Source organism: Oncorhynchus gorbuscha, linkage group LG24 (assembly GCF_021184085.1).
Source record: "Oncorhynchus gorbuscha isolate QuinsamMale2020 ecotype Even-year linkage group LG24, OgorEven_v1.0, whole genome shotgun sequence".
In the NCBI taxonomy this organism is placed as follows: domain Eukaryota; kingdom Metazoa; phylum Chordata; class Actinopteri; order Salmoniformes; family Salmonidae; genus Oncorhynchus; species Oncorhynchus gorbuscha.
In genome coordinates this window covers 14,313,182-14,331,863 of record NC_060196.1, presented here as the reverse complement: position 1 = coordinate 14,331,863, position 18,682 = coordinate 14,313,182, and the positions used below count along the sequence as shown (strand labels likewise).

The following is an 18,682-nucleotide window of genomic DNA, read 5'->3' as shown; positions in this document are numbered from 1 at the left end:
TGAGCTGGGCATCATAATTCAAAATATAACAGTAACATTGCTTTTATATGTACATTCTCCACTTGAACCCCACCCATGCTGGCTGATATTCAATCAAAACCTCCAAAAGAATGAAGAATTGTTGAGAAGGATTATTGGGAGTGAATGCAGTTTAAGACATGAAGGCCAGTCAACGCGGAACATTTCAAGAACCTGCAAAGTTTCTTCAAGTGCAGTCGTAAAAACCATCAAATGCTATGATGAAACTGGCACTCATGAGGACAGACACAGGAAAGGAAAACCCAGAGTTACCTCTGCTGCAGAGGATACGTTCGTTAGAGTTACCAGCCTCAGAAATTTCAGCCCAAATAAATGCTTCACAGATTTCAAGTAACTGACACATCTCAACATCAACTGTTCAGAGGAGACTGTGTGAATCAAGCCTTCATGCAACGACTGTTGGAAGGAGAGGGCCAAGGTGCAGTGTGGTATGTGTCCATATTTATTTAATGAACACTGAAATCACAAAAATAACACTGCGAACGACCGAAACAGTTCTGGCTGGTGCAGACACACAACAGAAAACAACTACCCACAAATCATAGTGGGAAAACAGGCTGCCTAAGTATGGTTCTCAATCAGAGACAACGATAAACAGCTGCCTCTGATTGGGAACCATACCAGGCCAAACACAGAAATACAAAAACATAGAACAACACATAGAATGCCCAACCCAACTCACACCCTGACCAAACTAAAATAGAGACATAAAAAAGAAGTAAGGTTAGGAAGTGACACTTCATTGTTGAAATTCTGCAAAGAAGCCACTACTAAAGGACACAAATACAAAGAAGAGACTTGCTTGGGCCAAGAAACACAAGCAATGGACATCAGACAGTGGAAACCTCTCATTTAGTCTGCCATGTCTTTGTGAGATGCAGAGTAGGTGAACGGGTGATCTCTACATGTGTGGTTCCCACCGTGAAGCACGGAGGAGGAGGTGTGAAGGTGTGGGGGTGCTTTGCTGGTTACACTGTCTGTGATTTATTTAGAATTCAAGGCACACTTAACCATGATGGTTATCACAGCATTCTGCAGTGATATGCCATCCCACCTGGTTTGTGCTTAGTGGGACTATCATTTGTTTTTCAACAGGACAATGACCCAAAACACACCTCCATGCTGTGTAAGGGCTATTTGACGCTGTCACGGTTCATGAATCCACTGCCTCCCTTTCTCTTTCTCTCTCTCTCTCTCTCTCTCTCTCTCTCTCTCTCTCTCTCTCTCTCGTCTCTTGTTTGTGTGGGCGTGGTTCCCAGTGCCAAGAAGTCGAGGGACTGGAGGGAGCATAGGGAGAAGGTCTCCGGAAATGGTCTGGCAGAAGTTCCAGAGGAGGGGATAGGGTCAAGCGGGCAGGTTGTTGGGGCCGCCGTGGGATTTCATCCAGAGAGGGAGAAAGAGGTGCGGCCAGCACAGGGTAGGGCGTCTGTGAGCAGAACCAGCGGAGACACATTTGACTTAGGCAAACAGAAGGATCTCCTGGCCTGATTGTCTGCGCTAGCTGGAACCACTTATCTTCCCTTTATATGTTCTGTAACCAGTGTTTCTTGTTGTCAGATCGTTGTTACTTCCCTGAGGTTGTGTTGTTACTTCCCTGAGGTTGTGTCGTGTGTCAGTGCTCATCTCTCGCCGCCCTTGTGTGGATTATCTGCTGTGCTCCTTCCTTCCCATCCGGACACACTCCCGTGGATTTCTCAGCACACTATCATCCGGAAGAAGCGCCCTAGTCCCTGGGTCGGATTCCGTCTGAGTACAGTCTGTCTGTCCTGTTGCTGATGTAAATTGTATTCATTAAACCATCGTTGCTTGCATCTTGCATCCGCCTCTGTATTGTCACAGACGCAGAAGGAGAGTGATGGAGTGCTGAATCAGATGACCTGGACTCCACAGTCACCCAACCTCAACCCAAATTAGATGGTTTGGGATGAGTTCGACTTCAGAGTGAAGGAAAAGCAGCCAACAAGTGCTCAGCATATGTGGGAACTCCTTCAAGACTGTTAGAAAAACATTCCAGGTGAAGCTATTTGAGAGAATGTAAAGATTGTGCAAAGCTGTCATCAATTCAAAGGGTGGCTACTTTGTAGAAATATATAAATATTGTCACGTTCTGACCTTAGTTCCTTTATTATGTCTTTGTGTTAGTTTGGTCAGGGCGTGAGTTGAGGTGGGTAGTCTATGTTATTTTTCTGTGTTGTATTTCTGTGTTTGGCCTGGTATGGTTCTCAATGAGAGTCTGCTGTCGATCATTGTCTCTGATTGAGAATCATACTTAGGTAGCCTGTTTTCCCCATTTTGGTTGTGGGTGATTTATATTCTGTGTCTGTGTTTTCCACACGGAACTGTTTTGTTTTCATTTTGTGTAGTGTTCAGTTTTAAATAAAAATACGACGAACACTTACCACGCTGAGTATTGGTCCGATCCTTCCTACTCCTCCTCAGAAGAGGAAGACGAAAATCGTTACAAATATGAAAAATATTTTAATTTCTTTAACACTTTTTTAGTTACTACATGATTCCATGTGTTATTTCATAGTTGTGATGTCTTCACTATTATTCTACAATATACAAAGTAGTACAAATAAAGAAAAACCCTTGAATGAGCAGATGTTTGAACCTCTGACCGGTAATGTATGTTTGAGAAGAGTCGTTTTCACATACTAACTCCACCAGTAGTAATGACAAATGCACTCCAATGGCCGAAGGTAAAAGTGCTGGGGTATAACATTTGAGATGATATTGTCTGCAGTTTGCTCCATGCCAGTCAGGAGAAGCCTACTTCTGCAATGCCTTTCATAGATTTGGAAACTGTAGTGGCAGCTATGTATTGCACTTTGTGACATCTGCTGATGTGAAAAGGGCTTTATAAATACATTTGATTGATTGATTGATTGATGTGGATTTTCACGCTGTTACCATTGTCATGACGTTGGCCTGGGGGGTTGGTTTATGACAGTCATAAATACCTCTTCCTCCCTTTTCCCTTTTCTAATCTACTGAGGTTACATTTTTTAAAACTTGGTTAACATAGAGATTCTGGGAACATCTGTAGGTGGGGGAGATGAACTATATTCTGGTAAACCGAACAATTGAACATATGCAGTGGTACTTAATGAATATGATGTCAGTTCGGTTGTCATCTGAGACATTCTCATCAATGATAAGGTGACATAAACTCTACAGCGGAAAGTCTACACATCAGAGTTATCGGATTCACATGGAATTGTTGTTCAATTTAAATGTTTGAATATTAAATTATTTGTGATGGGATGAAATGTGATTTTTGCTTCTAAAATGTGAGATTTGGATTTTCATAAAATGGGAGGGCTGCTCAATCAGTGGCCCTCCCCTGTGAAGGGACAAGGGCTATAAAACGTTTCAAACACACCCTCCTCTCCCTTCCTATAAGCCCTTGACAATAGAACAACTTCCTGTTCCGAGGATATGAGGGCGACGGTCCTATGTCAGAATGGTTCAGATAATAACTACAGAACGAAGCCAACATCAGCATGAGCTTTGGTTGCGAATGGTATGAACTTTTGAACTCTTATTCACTACAGAAGTGAAGCTAGTGACCTCCTAGCTAGTGAAGCTAGTGACCTCCTAGCTGTTGAGTTAGCGACTGCAGCTGCAAACGCAGGTTAGGAAGGAACAGACAGAGTATCCTGTCTATCACACAATGACGTTGCTACAACGTATCCAATTGACAACCAGAGACATCCTTCAAAGGACAGAGGACTCGGTTTGGCAATACGGCCTTCCATCTACCACCAACCTACTGAAGCGCAGCTCAGAGTAAATATTTACTGCATTTTCCTTTTCCAAATGGGCGGTAATTTAAGATACTGTATTTACGATAGCACAACTTTTTCCCTTTGTTCCTCAGTCTCTCGCTCTTTCACTCAACCCAGCCCATTTTCCTTTGTGTAACAAGCTGTCATATATGTTCCGTCCGCTAGGGACGGAAGTTATGATTAATTGTGTGTATGTGAATTCTGTGTGATTAGTTAGGTATTTAGTAAATAAATAATTAAACCCAACGTTGTATTGCTGATTCAAATTGTTAGCCAGGAATTTACAACTTTCAGATGAGACTGAAGTAAGATGAAGATTAATGTTGACTGCTATGGATGTAAAATATTACGAGATCTTTAAGAGTTTATTCGGAAGGTAACAGCTCTATAAATATTATTTTGTGGTGCCCGACTCTCTAGTTAATTACATTTACATGATTAGCTCAATCAGGTGATATTAATTACGGAGAAATGATTTTATAGAATAGCATGTCATATCACTTAATCCGGCATAGCCAAAGACACGACACCATTGTTTGACAAGAAATGCAGCACAGAGACACTACTGAGTCGAGGTTATAGGTTACTGAGTCGAGGTTAGAACTCATGTCACCCCAGACGCGTCGATAACAGTTTTAATTGAATAGGAATACGCTTAGCAATTACATTAGTGTTACCATTCATTTGAGTGTCTTTTAAAACACTAACATATAAACATAGTTCAACCTAAACTTGTGTTTGTAAAGAAATGAGGGCTAGACATGCAATTGTTTCCTCTGTTGTTTTATTACAGTTACTAAAAGTCATGTGACCTCTTCAACTCTTTCACTTTCTCAGGCAAACAAACACACACACACACAGTCAAGATCTCTGCACGTATTTGCTTCACATTATCATGCTGATGCATTAAAGTAATGATAGACTGTCGTTTCTCTTTGGTTATTTGAGCTGTTCTTGCAATAATATAGTCTTGGTCTTTTACCAAATGGGACAATCTTCTTTATACCACCCCTACCTTGTCACTACACAACTGACTGGCTCAAACACATTAAAAAGGAAAGAAGTTCCACAAATGAACTTTTAACAAGGCATAACCTGTTAATTGAAATGCATTCCAGGTGACGACCTCGTGAAGCTGGTTGAAAGAATGACAATAATGTGCAAAGCTGTCATTAAGGCAAACAGTGGCTACTTTAAAGAATCTAAAATCTCATATATATTTTGATTTCTTGAACACTTTTTTTGGTTACTACGTGATTCCATGTGTTATTTCATAGTCTTGATGTCTTCACTATTATTCTACAATGTAGAAAATAGATGAAATAAAGGAAAACCCATGAATGAGTAGGTGTGTCTACACTTTTGGCTGGTACTGTATTTGTTTCTCGTTCTGTTCCTTTGAAGATATGGATTTATTTTACACCTTTAATCTGCAGGAGGAAATCTAATCCAAAGGGAATCCCCTTCGTGTCCATTAAGGAACACCACACGTTCTTTTGGTACTTTTGGAACAGCCATGTCCTGGAGTGTAGCCAGCACAATCCTCTTTGTCAGGTGATTTCCATGAAGACTATCCTTTTCCTGATACTGGAATAATTGACAACCGAACGAGTGAGCATCAGCAGATCATTCGATTTGTGCAGCACCTACGCTAGCTCAGGTCGATGTGGCAACAATGGGGGTTCATTTATTTTCGGAACTAGTTATTGGCCAATGTTTTATCATGAAAATGTTACCAAACACAAATTGCATAGGGGCGGCAGGGTAGCCTAGAGGTTAGAGCGTTGGACTAGTAACCGGAAGGTTGCAAGTTCAAACTCCCGAGCTGACATCTGTCGTTCTGCCCTGAACAGGCAGTTAACCCACTGTTCCTAGGCCGTCATTGAAAATAAGAATTTGTTCTTAACCGACTTGCCTAGTTAAATAAAGGTCAAATTCAAAATATGCTTTAAATATTTAAGTGTTTATTTGTTTATTTAATGAAGGGTGAATACAATGTCCATTCTAGTTACAAAAATATTTGTTGTTACAGTAAAGTAAGAAATACAGTAGTCTTTAAACAACAATTGTACATGAAATCTATCAATAAAACCTCACAAACGGCACATTTAACGTGGTGAACTAAATCACTTGATTGGTGACCGGCTCATCGTGCACTTTGTTAGCTAGTACCAGGCAAGAGCAAAACGAGACAAATGTATTTATAAAGCCCTTTGTAAAATCAGTCAGATGTCACAAAGTGCTTATACATAAACCCAGACTAAAACATCAAACCGTAAACAATGCAGATGTAGAAGCACGGCTAGGAAAAACTCCCTAGAAAGACAGAACCTAGGAAGAAACCTGGAGAGGAACCAGGCTCTGAGGGGTGGCTAGTCCTCTTCTGGCTGTGCCTGGTGGAGATAAAGTAACTGCCCAGTGGAAATCTCACTTTTAAAAGTTCCGTTTCTGATTTGTCCTGTACATATTTGTGGCCAAAGCAAAAATTTGAGAAAAAAAAACACTTTGAAAACCCCATCTCAAACTTGTACCTCAAACAGGCCATTTAAGAAACTCTTGACATTTCCTCATATGAATTATTTCCCTGGGGAGGATGAGCTGGCCAATCAGCCATCTACTCAAGTTAATATTTTTGATGACCGGTGTACGCCCACACAATTCCAACAAAAAAAAGCTGCTTTTTAACATACTTAATTCCCATTTTTTTGGAATGAAAACTATTTCACTCTTATTGTAAGTATTTATAGGTCATATTTTATAGAAGTATGGGAAAGACTGGACAGTTACTTTAACATAAAGGAAAGAGATGGCTTGACATTATTCATTGTGAATCCTCCCTCAGTAGGCTACAGTATCACCTTGGTTGGTATTTGAATCAAGAAAGCATATATTATGTTGTGCAAAAAGAACACCTGATATGTCTAATGCAATTGTTCTTTGTAAATTACAAAATCATTAACATATAATGTTTGTATATTATTTCATACTATGGGATAGATAAATGGAATCAGCCCTCCTCCACATCTATTGCTCCACGTTTACTCCACATCTACCCTCCAAGACATCTCTGAAAGGTGATGAAGGTAGCCCCATTCTTCACCCCCAGCTCTCCCAGGCTCTGGTGCCCCTGGACGGGCTTGCCGTTGTAGGCGAGGTTCAGGCTTCCCGTCAGGTCAGGATGCTTCAGTAGGAAACTCTTCTGAAGTTTGCCGATGGTGTCTGTGCTCTTGAGGACCAATGGGACTCTTTTGCCGTCTGAGCCGTTGAGCACGGTGACGGTTAACCGGGAGGATCGGGTCGATTTACGGTCTTGGACAACCAGAAGAGAGGCGTGAGTTGCGTTCAGGAATGTTGGATCGTGCGGAAAAGGGATCGGTGAGTCTCCTCTGGGACAATGCTGGCGCCTAACAGGTAAGGCCTGGGACAGAGAGAGAGAGAGAGAGGAGGGGGGTGGAGAGAGATAGAGAGTGTGTGTGAGATGAGAGAGATATGTCATACATATAGGCTATATCATGAAGAGCGTCGAGGTTGTAAATCCTCTTCCTCCTTTTCTGACACACTACATCAATTAACATAAATCTTGCTATATAAAAAAATGTATGAGATAAAATAAGCAGAATATGCCACAGATGTGTTTATTTCATGCACTGCACTATGCCTGCTTTCAGTTTCTGTTACAGTCAGTCATGCAGATTAACAGAGTTTATACAATGCTAAACAAATATGAATTATAAAAGATTACGTAACTCCCGTACACAAATTTTACTCTTGGGCACAAAAAAATGGCTGTCACATTTTCAACATTTTCAATACATACAGTATCTCTTTTTAAAAACTCTAATCAATTCTATGTTACTAACAACTAAAACTTTAACCTCTATGACATTTTATTTTGGGAGTACTATTGCATGAAGAAAACTATAATAATGTGTAGTCAATCACCACCTTCCGGAGACACCTGAAATCCCACCTCTTTAAGGAATACCTAGGATAGGATAAGTAATCCTTCTCACCCCCCCCCCCCCTTTAAGATTTAGATGCACTATTGTAAAGTGACTGTTCTACTGGATGTCATAAGGTGAATGCACCAATTTGTAAGTCGCTCTGGATAAGAGCGTCTGCTAAATGACTTAAATGTAATGTAAATCTAATAGCCTTACCATTGGCCATTGTAGTTGTGCCGTTGCCATTTTGCAGAGGGTTTGTGAAGACTACTCATCAACATCATATGTTCCTCTTTGAACTTGAACTGTATTTATACTAAATCAATAGGGGAGGTCCAGAAGCTGCAGAAGCCAGAGGGAAGTCCCAAGATCCCCCAAATTCAAAGTGTATTCACATTTAGCCACCATTCCTCTCTCTGGAGTGTAGCCAGCATTTGTCAGGTGATTTCCACAAACTGTCATGACTCCTGGTACCAGTTCCATCAGATAGGCAAAGGTCAAAGAGTTATGACTCTCTAACAACAACAACCTGCACCCGGAAGAGAGCAACAATAAAAACCTGGTTATTGGGAGTGATACACAACAGTTTACTGCATCAAATCAAATCAAATGTATTTATACAGCCCTTCGTACATCAGCTGATATCTCAAAGTGTAAGTGTAACAGAAACCCAGCCTAAAACGCCAAACAGCAAGCAATGCAGGTGTAGAAGCACGGTGGCTGGGAAAAACTCCCGAGAAAGGCCAAAACCAAAAACCATCAGCATGATAATGTGGCACAGATATGTGCAGAGACCTTGGCCTGTGTGTGTGTGTGTGTGTGTGTGTGTGTGTGTGTGTGTGTGTGTGTGTGTGTGTGTGTGTGTGTGTGTGTGTGTGTGTGTGTGTGTGTGTGTGTGTGTGTGTGTGTGTGTGTGTGTGTGTGTGTGTGTGTGTGTGTGTGTGTGTGTGTGTGTGTGTGTGTGTGTGTGTGTGTGTGTGTGTGTGTGTGTTTGCCTGAGAGAGAACGGGAAAGAGATGAATAGGTCATATGACTGTTAACAAGAATAATAAAACAACAATGGAAACTGCATTTCTAGCCCTAATTTCTTTGAAATCACAAGTTTAGTTTGGACTATGTCTATACATGAGTGTTTTAAAAGTCAATAAAATGATTGGTATCACTAATGTATTTGGTAAGCTTATTTCCTATTCGAGCAAAACTGTTATCAACAAGTGTCTGGGGTAACATGAGTCCTAACCTCGACTCAGTGTTAAACAGTGTTAACAGCATGAAATTCCACGAAAACATTTATTTGGGGGAACCACATCCTCGTGATAGGGCAATATAATAATATGTTACCCTAGCTACTAACTCCACACACTACAAGCGTTGTACTGTATTGGGCATTTTGTTGTTGAGAGACACTCCAAAGATGAAATTCAAATCAATGAAATAAATTCCCAGAGACGAAACCCAGGTGCCCATAAAACTCATAAAGTGAAACTACAACAATAACTTTTCACACAGGTATTTTTTTTGTGCACAAATAGTCGTGGTTATAAATATTGTTGGGACATTCTTTTTCAAAACATGTATTTTTACAAACACCAGAACGTATGCTACTGGTGAACCAAATAAAGAGCACAGAATCCGCCTACCTGATTGCCATCCCCTTAGAGGACAGTTTCTGACCAGGACGATTTATCAAAGACAAGACCAACAGACAGACTGGACAATACAGACCAATGCATCACATCACTTCTGCAAATGGCTATTTACACCATGAATAGTGAAATCTAAGCCAGCCTAAATATGTTATATTGAGGGATAATTTGTTTTTAAATTATTTTATTAAAAAATGTAAAATAAATTGTATCAAGATAAATTATCTAATGTCATTGGCCGGTAATATTGCTTATGTTAAACCCAAAAAAAGTCTTTATACAAGTCATTTATCTTATAACAGCTGACTCTACTGAGGGCCGCGCCAACCAGATGGAACTCCACCTCCAGGCTGGCACAGACAATCTACTTTTAACAATCTGATCTACGTGCGCTGTTCCGGATTATGAGGGACAATCCGGATGACTGGGATGGTGAGACCCTGACCATGGCCTCCAGATGTGATCTTTGACTGTCAAAGGCATCCACCTGCTCGTATTGTTCTGTATGTAAATCCAAGACACTCCATTTATGTTACGTTTTGTATGGTATGTATTAATTTGTGGATGTCCATCACCCATTTAGTATGATATATTATGAATAAGAATTCGTATTATATGTTACAAATTTGCAAAATGTACAATATGTTAGCTAGATGGCTAACTTTAGCTAGACTAGGTTTTAGAGTGTGGGTTAAGGTTAGGTTTAAGTTTAGGAGTTAGGCTAAAGGGTTAAGGGAAAGGTTAGCTAAAAGGGTTCATGTTTGGGCTAGAGGAAGGGTTAGCTAAAAGGGTTAAGGTTAGGGGAAAGGTTAGCTAACATGCTAGTAGTTGCAAAGTAGCTAAAAAGTAGTAAGTAGTTGAACATTTGCTAATTAGCTAAAATACTAACGTTGTTAGTGATGCAATTTTATCTTGCAACCTTTGGGTTGCTAGATGTTCATATTATATATCTACCATCCACCCCAACCAACCAAGCTAAGTTTTTGCCTTAACTTACCATCTATCTTATCTAACCATATCATACTAATTTGAGTGTCCCAGATTCACATAGCTGGCCTCAGAACTCACCGCAAGTCACGGCAGAGCTAAGATAAGGTACTTTCCACATAAAGTGAAAGTAAAGTCAAACTCCATAACAATAACTTTTCCCAGAGGTATTTATTGAACACAAAACAGCCTTGATAATTCATATCTGCTTGATGTTCTTTTCAACAAAAAAATTTTTTACAAACACCAAAAAGTGGGCTCCAAACCACTTGTGAGCAAAATAATGTGTGGATGAAGAATCCTTATTTTGGACAGTTAATACAAAGTAGGCTAATCATTATGGGTGCTTAGAGAGAGAACAGAATCCCCTGATCTGATTGTCATCCTCCTTACAGGACACTTTCTGATCAGGAGACAAAAAAAGGAAAATTATCAGAGATATGACCTGTATCAGACCAACATATAGACTGGACGATACAGACCAATGTATCACATCACTTCTAATAAAAGCAGCAAATTCCTCTTTAATACCAATTGAGTTATTGAATGTGTATTGGACACGTCTAATTTCAAACGCAGAATTGACCCCAACACTGATTTAGTCATAAACAGCTCTTACAGAGCAATCTAGTATAATGATTTGTTGTTATTTTATTGACATTGACAGATATAAGTGTCTCCACTCCTGCAGGAACATCAGCGGACTCAAACACACATTCGAGGTACAGTATGGCACCTTACCCAAGGTTTTGGGTGTGTCTCAATAGTCTGAAATGGCTCCCTAGCTTCTGTTCTCTGCTCATGCTGATTTAAAAGAACTTGACGGGTGAAAATAAATACCATAATGCTTCCACATGCTGTAGCACTGTTGTATTGACTCTATGTCCCTGTCCTGTATGTGTATGAACCAGTGATGACCCCTTCCGATATGTCAGCTGACCAGGAGATGAGCCAAGTCCCACCTATCTACCTCCGAGGCTGTCTGGAGGGCGAGAGGTGGACATTTAAGCTTACCAACGCTCTCTTTATTTCACTGACTTGTTGAATGATTCATCCATTCTTCCATCCCTCCATCTCTCTCTCCAGACTTCCTCTCATCTGAGGACCCAGTGAGTGTGGAACTCAGTCTGAGAGTTGTTGAGGGACTGGTTAGGGAGAACTGTAGCCTACCATAGGGGTGGTGTTTACCACTGTAGCCTACCATAGACCGCCACGCCTTTAGCAGGCTTGAAAAGTGACATTGATCTGTTTGTCTTTGTTTGATCCACTTGTTTGCTTCAGTTTTCAGTAATTGAATCCTTTGACATATTGTTGATTTAAAAATGTTTTTCAAATGCACTGGAGGGGTCGGAAAGATATACTAAACTTACATACGATGCACAATTTTGACATAGCGGAAGATGCATACTGAATGTATGCTGTTTTTCATGCTAAGATAGACCAAGATACGTGTTGCTTTTGCACATACTTGTTCATTGGTTTTGCAAGTCGGTTGGTTGGTTTTGCAATATGTTGATGCCATTGATTAAAAGAGTAAGAATAGGATGCAATGTCCAACCCAAAATCTAAGCTGGTTTTACTCCATTGTTTGTAAAAAAAATATTGTGAGAAGAAGAAAAAAAGCAGTTGGTTGCATAGATAATTATTATGACTAAATGTTAAATGAAATGTAAATATTAAATATCAAAACCGAATGGAAACCCAGTTGTAAATATGTATTGGCAATAATTCACTTAACTGTGAGGCATGGATTAATTTTTATTTTGTCAGGCTGGATGTTTTTGAAATATGAGTAGACATGATGATTGGAGTCATGCTTCTTCAGCAGTGGAATAAAGGCAATTAGCACTTGAATGTTGTAAAGCAAAAACTGTGTGTAAATAATGGAATGTTGTATGATTGTCAGTGGCGATTTTAGCATGTAAATCTTGGTGGGGCATGTCAATCTTGGTGGGGCAAACTCCTAAAATTGTTTTAGATGCATGCCAGCAAAGCCACCACACAACACAATACATTAATTGCACTAGAACAGTGACAAACGGTTCCCACAAACTGTTAGGGCCTAAACAAAGCTGTCCGATCAACAGAGATTTATTTTCAGCACCATGGAGTGAATCCTTACCACGTCTAAACCTGGCTATCAGCGGAGGCTTGTCTGGCAGTGAAACAGTTCATTCAGCCTCATTTACTGCCTTTAAAAAAATCTTAGCTGATACGGCTGACTTGCTTAAAACAAATGGGTCCTACTGACAATTGAGATATACAAACTATGGCATATACAAGCGTACACGAGGAAATCCGTCATTTCGATTAAGACATTAATGAGCAAGGTGGAACGGATGTAATCAATATAACTATTTGTTCAGGACTTTTGAAACGTACAGCGACAGAATTCAGATCATGGTCAGAACCGTAGGATAAATAAAGGGGGCATAAAAGGAGACAATGAAAGTTTTTTTCAATTTTCGATGATTACATTTCTCTAAAACAGGCTATAGGCTACATGTGCACCACCAAGTCAGAACAGTAGGCTAAGTTATGAGGGGGAAAGGGATCAAATTATTAGGGTGAGGGGCACATGGACTACTAACAGCTTACTACACAACATACACTTAGTATTACTTTCTTAGCTACAGTATACATATCTCCCTGGCATACTGCATCATTTATACAGCAGCATACAAGACATTTTTGGACTCACCTTGTTGTGCTGTGCTCACTTGAACAGGAAGGTGGAGTGGCGGTCCTTCTTGTGGGCTGATTTTGACATCAAAGTCTGGCATTCTCTGGATTTATGGTGCTTTCAAGACAACTGGGAACTAATGACGTCAGTGACCTTCAGGTCGGAGCTCAAGAAAGAGGCACGAGTTCCCGACTCGGAATTCCGATTTGGATGAACGTATTTTACCAGTCGTTTTTTTTTAGATTTCCCAGTTGTCTTGAACTCACTCAAGGCTGAGATTTCCCAGTTCAGAGTTTCCAGTAATTTTGAACATGGCAGAAGTCAAGCTGGATTGACACCATGGCCAATGTGTTCAACTTTTTCTGGGCCATGGTGTGTTGTGAGTGAATGTTTATCCTCAAGGATGATCAATGGAAACAGGATGCACCTGAGCTGAATTTCAAGTCACAAAGCAAAGGGTCTGAATACTTATGTATATACAGTGTTTCTGTTTTTATTTTCATTACATTTGCAAACAATTCTAAAAATATGCTTTAGATTTGTGATTATGGGGTATTGTGTTTGGATTGATGAGGAAATAAATACATTTAATACATTTTAGAATAAGGCTGTAACATAACAAAATGTGGAAAAAGGTAAGGGGTCTGAATACATTCCGAATGCACTGTACATGAAAAGGCACAAAACTGTCAATATAAGGTCCCACAGTTCACAGCGCATGTCAGAGCAAAAACCAAGCCATGAGGTCAAAGGAATTGTCTGTAGAGCTCCGAGACAGGATTATGTCGATGCACAGATCTGGGGAAGGGTACAAAACATATATGCTGCATTGAAGGTCCCCAAGAACACAGTGGCCTCCATCATTCTATAATGGAAGAAGTTTGGAACCACCAAGAGTCTTTCCAGAGCTGGCTGCCCGGACAAACTGAGTAATCGGGGGACAAGGACTTTGCTCAGGGAGGTGACCAAAAACCTGATGGTCACTCTGACAGAGCTCCAGAGTTCCTCTATGGTGATGGGAGAACCTTCCAGAAGGACAACCATCTCTGCAGCACTCCACCAATCAGGCCTTAAACGTAGAGTAGCCAGACGGAAGCCACTCCTCAGTACAAGGCACATGACAGCCCACTTGGAGTTCGCCAAAAGGCACCTAAAGGACTCGAAGACCATAAGAAAAAAGATTCTCTGGTCTGGTGAAACCAAGATTTAACTATTTGGCCTGAATGTTGGCACCATCCCTAAGGTGAAGCATGGTGGTGGCAGCATCATGCAGTGGGGATGTTTTTTAGTGGCAGGGACTGGGACACTAGTCAGGATCGAGGGAAAGATGAACAGAGCAAAGTACAGAGAGATTCTTGATGAAACCGGTTCCAGAGTGCTCAGGACCTCAGACTGGTGCGAAGGTTCACCTTCCAACAGGACAACGACCCTAAGCACACAGCCAAGACAATGGAGTGGCTTCCAGACAAGTCTCTGAATGTCCTTGAGTGGCACAGCCAGAGCCCGGAATTTAATCTGATCGAACATCTCTGGAGAGAAATGAAAATGTTTTTTTTTAAACTGTTTTTTGCTTTGTCATTATGGGGTATTGTGTGTAGATCGATGAGGATTCAATTTAAAAGAATTAATTGATTTTAGAATAAGGCTGTAGCGTAACAAAATGTGGAAAAAGTCAAGGGGTCTGAATACTTTAAGTCGCTTTGGATAAAAGCGTCTGCTAAATGGCATATATTATTATTATTATTATATTACTTTCGGAATGTATGTATATATGTACAGTATATACAGTACCAGTCAAAAGTTTGGACACACCTGCTCATTCAAGGGTTCTTCTTTATTTTTACAGTGTAGAATAATAGTGAATATATTAAAACCATTAAATAACACATATGAAATCATATAGTAACCAAAAAAGTGTTACATTTTTATTTATTCTTCAAAGTAGCCACCCTTTGCCTAAATGACAGCTTTGCACATTCTTCACTTGGTGGGCTAAATATCGCCACCTGCTGGAGGAAACAGATTGTGGGACGAGTTGGGCCTCTCGCTTCGGCTCTTCCTCTCTGCCTTTACAGACAACAAGGGATCCTCCTCCCTGCCCCCCACTAGCATGACTGCCCAACCTGTCAAACAACTTCACAGCTCCCCATCAACAGGTAATACAAAAAGAAAATAAGAGAAACCTAGTCCTACAAAGTAATCCACCCTGAATAGGAATGAGAAAAATGACACTAGGCTGGTTTTATTTTTGCACAAGAACTCTCCCTGGAAGATCTAACAGACGTTGACCAAGTTTTTTTTATTTTTTTAAGAAATGGGTAAAAGGAACATAGGTGGTTTCTTTTGGTAAGATAGAGCCGATGGCATAAACATTTTCTTTGTCAAAAAGGTGACATTGATTGTTACGACTTCTATGAATGGTGGGTGGAGGAGTCAAGCGCAGAGAGCAGGTTAGTTCTGTACGTGGATCTTTATTCCAATGACAGCAGAAAAAAACGGACATGTAAAACACAAGGGCCCATGAACCAACCCGTTCAAACAAACAGGACTAAAACTGTCTGGAAAAATAAAGACCACAAATTAAACCAACACCATAAAACAGAGAACAAGCCTGCACAATAGCCAGCGGGCCTAGTGCCCTTAAGTAGCCTACAAACAAAACTAAACTCAAAACAGGTGTAACCAATTAGACCAAACTAACAGAAACAAAAGGAAAGGGAATCGATGGCAGCTAGTAGGCCGGCGACGACGACCGCCGAGCGCCGCCCGAACAGGAAGAGGCACCATCTTCGGCGGGATTCGTGACATTGATTCAGAACATGGAGGGGGTGAACGATGGGAGATTCTTGTTATTTTAACTTTCTTTACAATCAATCTCCATCATTTTTGTATTATGAAATGTAAATGTGATGTATTGATGTTTATTTCCTCTTTTGATCCCCCAAAAACTAGCAAAATGTAAACAAAACCAAAAAAATATACATATATTTATACAACGGCTGGGTCTAATCTTGAATGCTGATTGGTTAAAACTCCATTCCATTTGACTGAGCAAGCCACTGTCTCATCAGCCCAGCCAGGCAATGTATAAACTCTCCACAATAAAAAGCATTGACACATTATCTCACATTTCTTTTAGACTAACATTTCATTTTCAACAGTGGAGATTTATATAAATCTTTCTGTCTGTCTCTCCGACATTTGCAACATTGTTTCAATATTGAAATTCGATCTCCTGCTGTTCCATAGTATGAGCATGTCGGGACAAGACAGACAGGCAGAGTTTCACAGCCAGTCAAAATCATGAATCATGAACTTCCCTGGTCATCTCTACTGCCTCTAATCTGGCGGACTCACTCAAAACAAATGCTTTGTTTGTAATTATGTTGGAGTGTTGGAGTGTTCCCCTGGCTATCCATCAATTTAAGAAATGAAAATGGTGCGGGAATTAGAAATGGTTTATACTTTTACTTTTGATACTTAAGTACATTTCATCATTAAATTTACTTTTGATACGTAAGTATATTTGAAACCAAATACCTTTAGACTTTTACTCAAGTAGTATTTTACTGGGTGACTTTCACTTGAGACATTATCTATTGAGGTATCTTTACTTCAACTCAAGTATGACAATTGAGTACTTTTTCCACCACTGGGAACTGGAACAGCCTTGTTTTCTTTGTGACACTAATCCAGCTGAAATATCCACAGGTGGGTCTGGTTTGGTGGGCTTTGGACATACTGTACAGTACCAGTCAAAGGTTTGGACAAAACTACTCATTCAAGGATTTTTCTTTATTTTTACTCTTGTAAACATTGCAGAAAAATAGTGAAGACATCAAAACTATGAAGTATATAAACAATATCATAACCGCCATCGACAAAAGACAGTACTGTGCAGCCGTCTTCATCGACCTGGCTTCTGAAATGACTGCCTCGCCTGGTTCACCAACTACTTCTCAGATAGAATTCAGTGTGTCAAATCGGAGGACCTGTTGTCCTCTGGCAGTCTCTGTGGGGGTGCCACAGGGTTCAATTCTCAGGCCGACTCTTTTCACTGTATATATCAATGATGTCACTCTTGCTGCTGGTGATTCTCTGATCCACCTCTACGCAGATGACACCATTCTGTATACATCTGGCCCTTCTTTGGACACTGTGCTGACAAACCTCCAAACAAGCTTCAATGCCATACAACACTCCTTCCGTGGCATCCAACTGCTCTTAAATGCTAGTAAAACGAATTCCATGCTCTTCAACCGATTGCTATCCGCACCCTCCTGCCCGACTAGCATCACTACTCTGGACGGTTCTGACTTAGAATATGTGGACAACTACAAATACCTAGGTGTCTGTGGTTAGACTGTAAACTCTCCATCCAGACTCACATCAAACATCTCCAATCCAAAATTAAATCTAGAATCAGCATCCTATTTCGCAACAAAACCTCTTTCACTCATGCTGCCAAACATACCCTCGTAAAACTGACTATCCTACCGATCCTTGACTTCGGCGATGTCAATTACAAAATAGCCCACAACAATCTACTCAGCAAATTGGATGCAGTCTATCACAGTGCCATCCATTTTATCACCAAAGACCCAAATACTACCCACCACTGCGACCTGTATGCTCTCGTTGGCTGGCCATCACTACATATCCGTCGCCAAACCCACTGGCTCCAGGTCATCGAAGTCTTTGCTAGGTAAAGCCCCGCCTTATCTCAGCTCACTGGTCACCTTAGGAACACCCACCTGTAGCACACGCTCCAGAAGGTATATTGCATTGGTCATCCCCAAAGCCAACACTTCCTTTGTCCGCCTTTCCTTCCAGTTCTCTGCTGCCAATGACTGGAACGAATTGCAAAAATCTCTGAAGCTGAAGTATTATATCTCCCTCTCTAACTTTAAGCTTGAGCTGTCTGAGCAGCTTACCGATTACTTTACCTGTACACAGCCAATGTGTAAATAGCACACCCGACCACCTCATCACCGTATTATTACTTACCCTCTTGCTCATTTACACCCCAGTATCTCTACTTGCACATCATCATCTGCACATCTATTAATGATAAATTGTGATTATTTTAGCCTCTAGGGCCTATTTATTGCCTACCTCCCTACTCTTCTACATTTTCACACACTGTACATAGATTTTTCTATTCTATTTTTTAAAATGTTATTATTATTATTATTTGTGTTATTGACTGTACGTTTGTTTATGTGTAACTCTGCATTGTTTTTGTAGCACTGCTTTGCTTTATCTTGGCCAAGTCGCAGTTGTAAATGAGAACTTGTTCTCAACTGGCCCACCAAATAAATGAAATAGCCATGTGCCTTGAATTCTAAATAAAGCAGTGACAGTGTCACCAGCAAGAGATGCAGAGATCATCCATTCACCTACTCTGTCTCACACATGGAGGTTGGAACCAAAAATCTATAATTTGGACTCATCAGAACAGAGGACATATTTCTTTGTCCATTGCTAATGTTTCTTGACCCAAGCAAGTCTCTTTATATTATTGGTGTCCTTTAGTAGTGATTTCTTTGCAGCAATTCGACCATAAAGGCCTGATTCACGCAGTCTCCTCTG

General features: G+C 40.5%; 1 protein-coding gene and 1 long non-coding RNA gene across 2 annotated transcripts; one reads left to right on the top strand and one right to left on the bottom strand.

Moving 5' to 3' along the window:
* Positions 1 to 6,564: 6,564 nt before the first annotated feature.
* LOC124013056 lies at positions 6,565 to 8,200 on the bottom strand. Its single transcript, XM_046327188.1, has 2 exons — positions 7,991 to 8,200; positions 6,565 to 7,248 (listed from the first exon to the last, which is right to left on the bottom strand). Exons 1-2 carry the CDS (start codon positions 8,018 to 8,020, stop codon positions 6,880 to 6,882), a joined length of 399 nt encoding a protein of 132 aa, XP_046183144.1. The 5' UTR covers positions 8,021 to 8,200; the 3' UTR covers positions 6,565 to 6,879.
* A 1,526-nt stretch (positions 8,201 to 9,726) lies between these two features.
* LOC124012176 lies at positions 9,727 to 12,111 on the top strand. The gene is made up of 3 exons (XR_006834678.1): positions 9,727 to 9,923; positions 11,075 to 11,129; positions 11,319 to 12,111. It is a non-coding gene; the product is annotated as an uncharacterized LOC124012176 (long non-coding RNA).
* Positions 12,112 to 18,682: the final 6,571 nt, after the last annotated feature.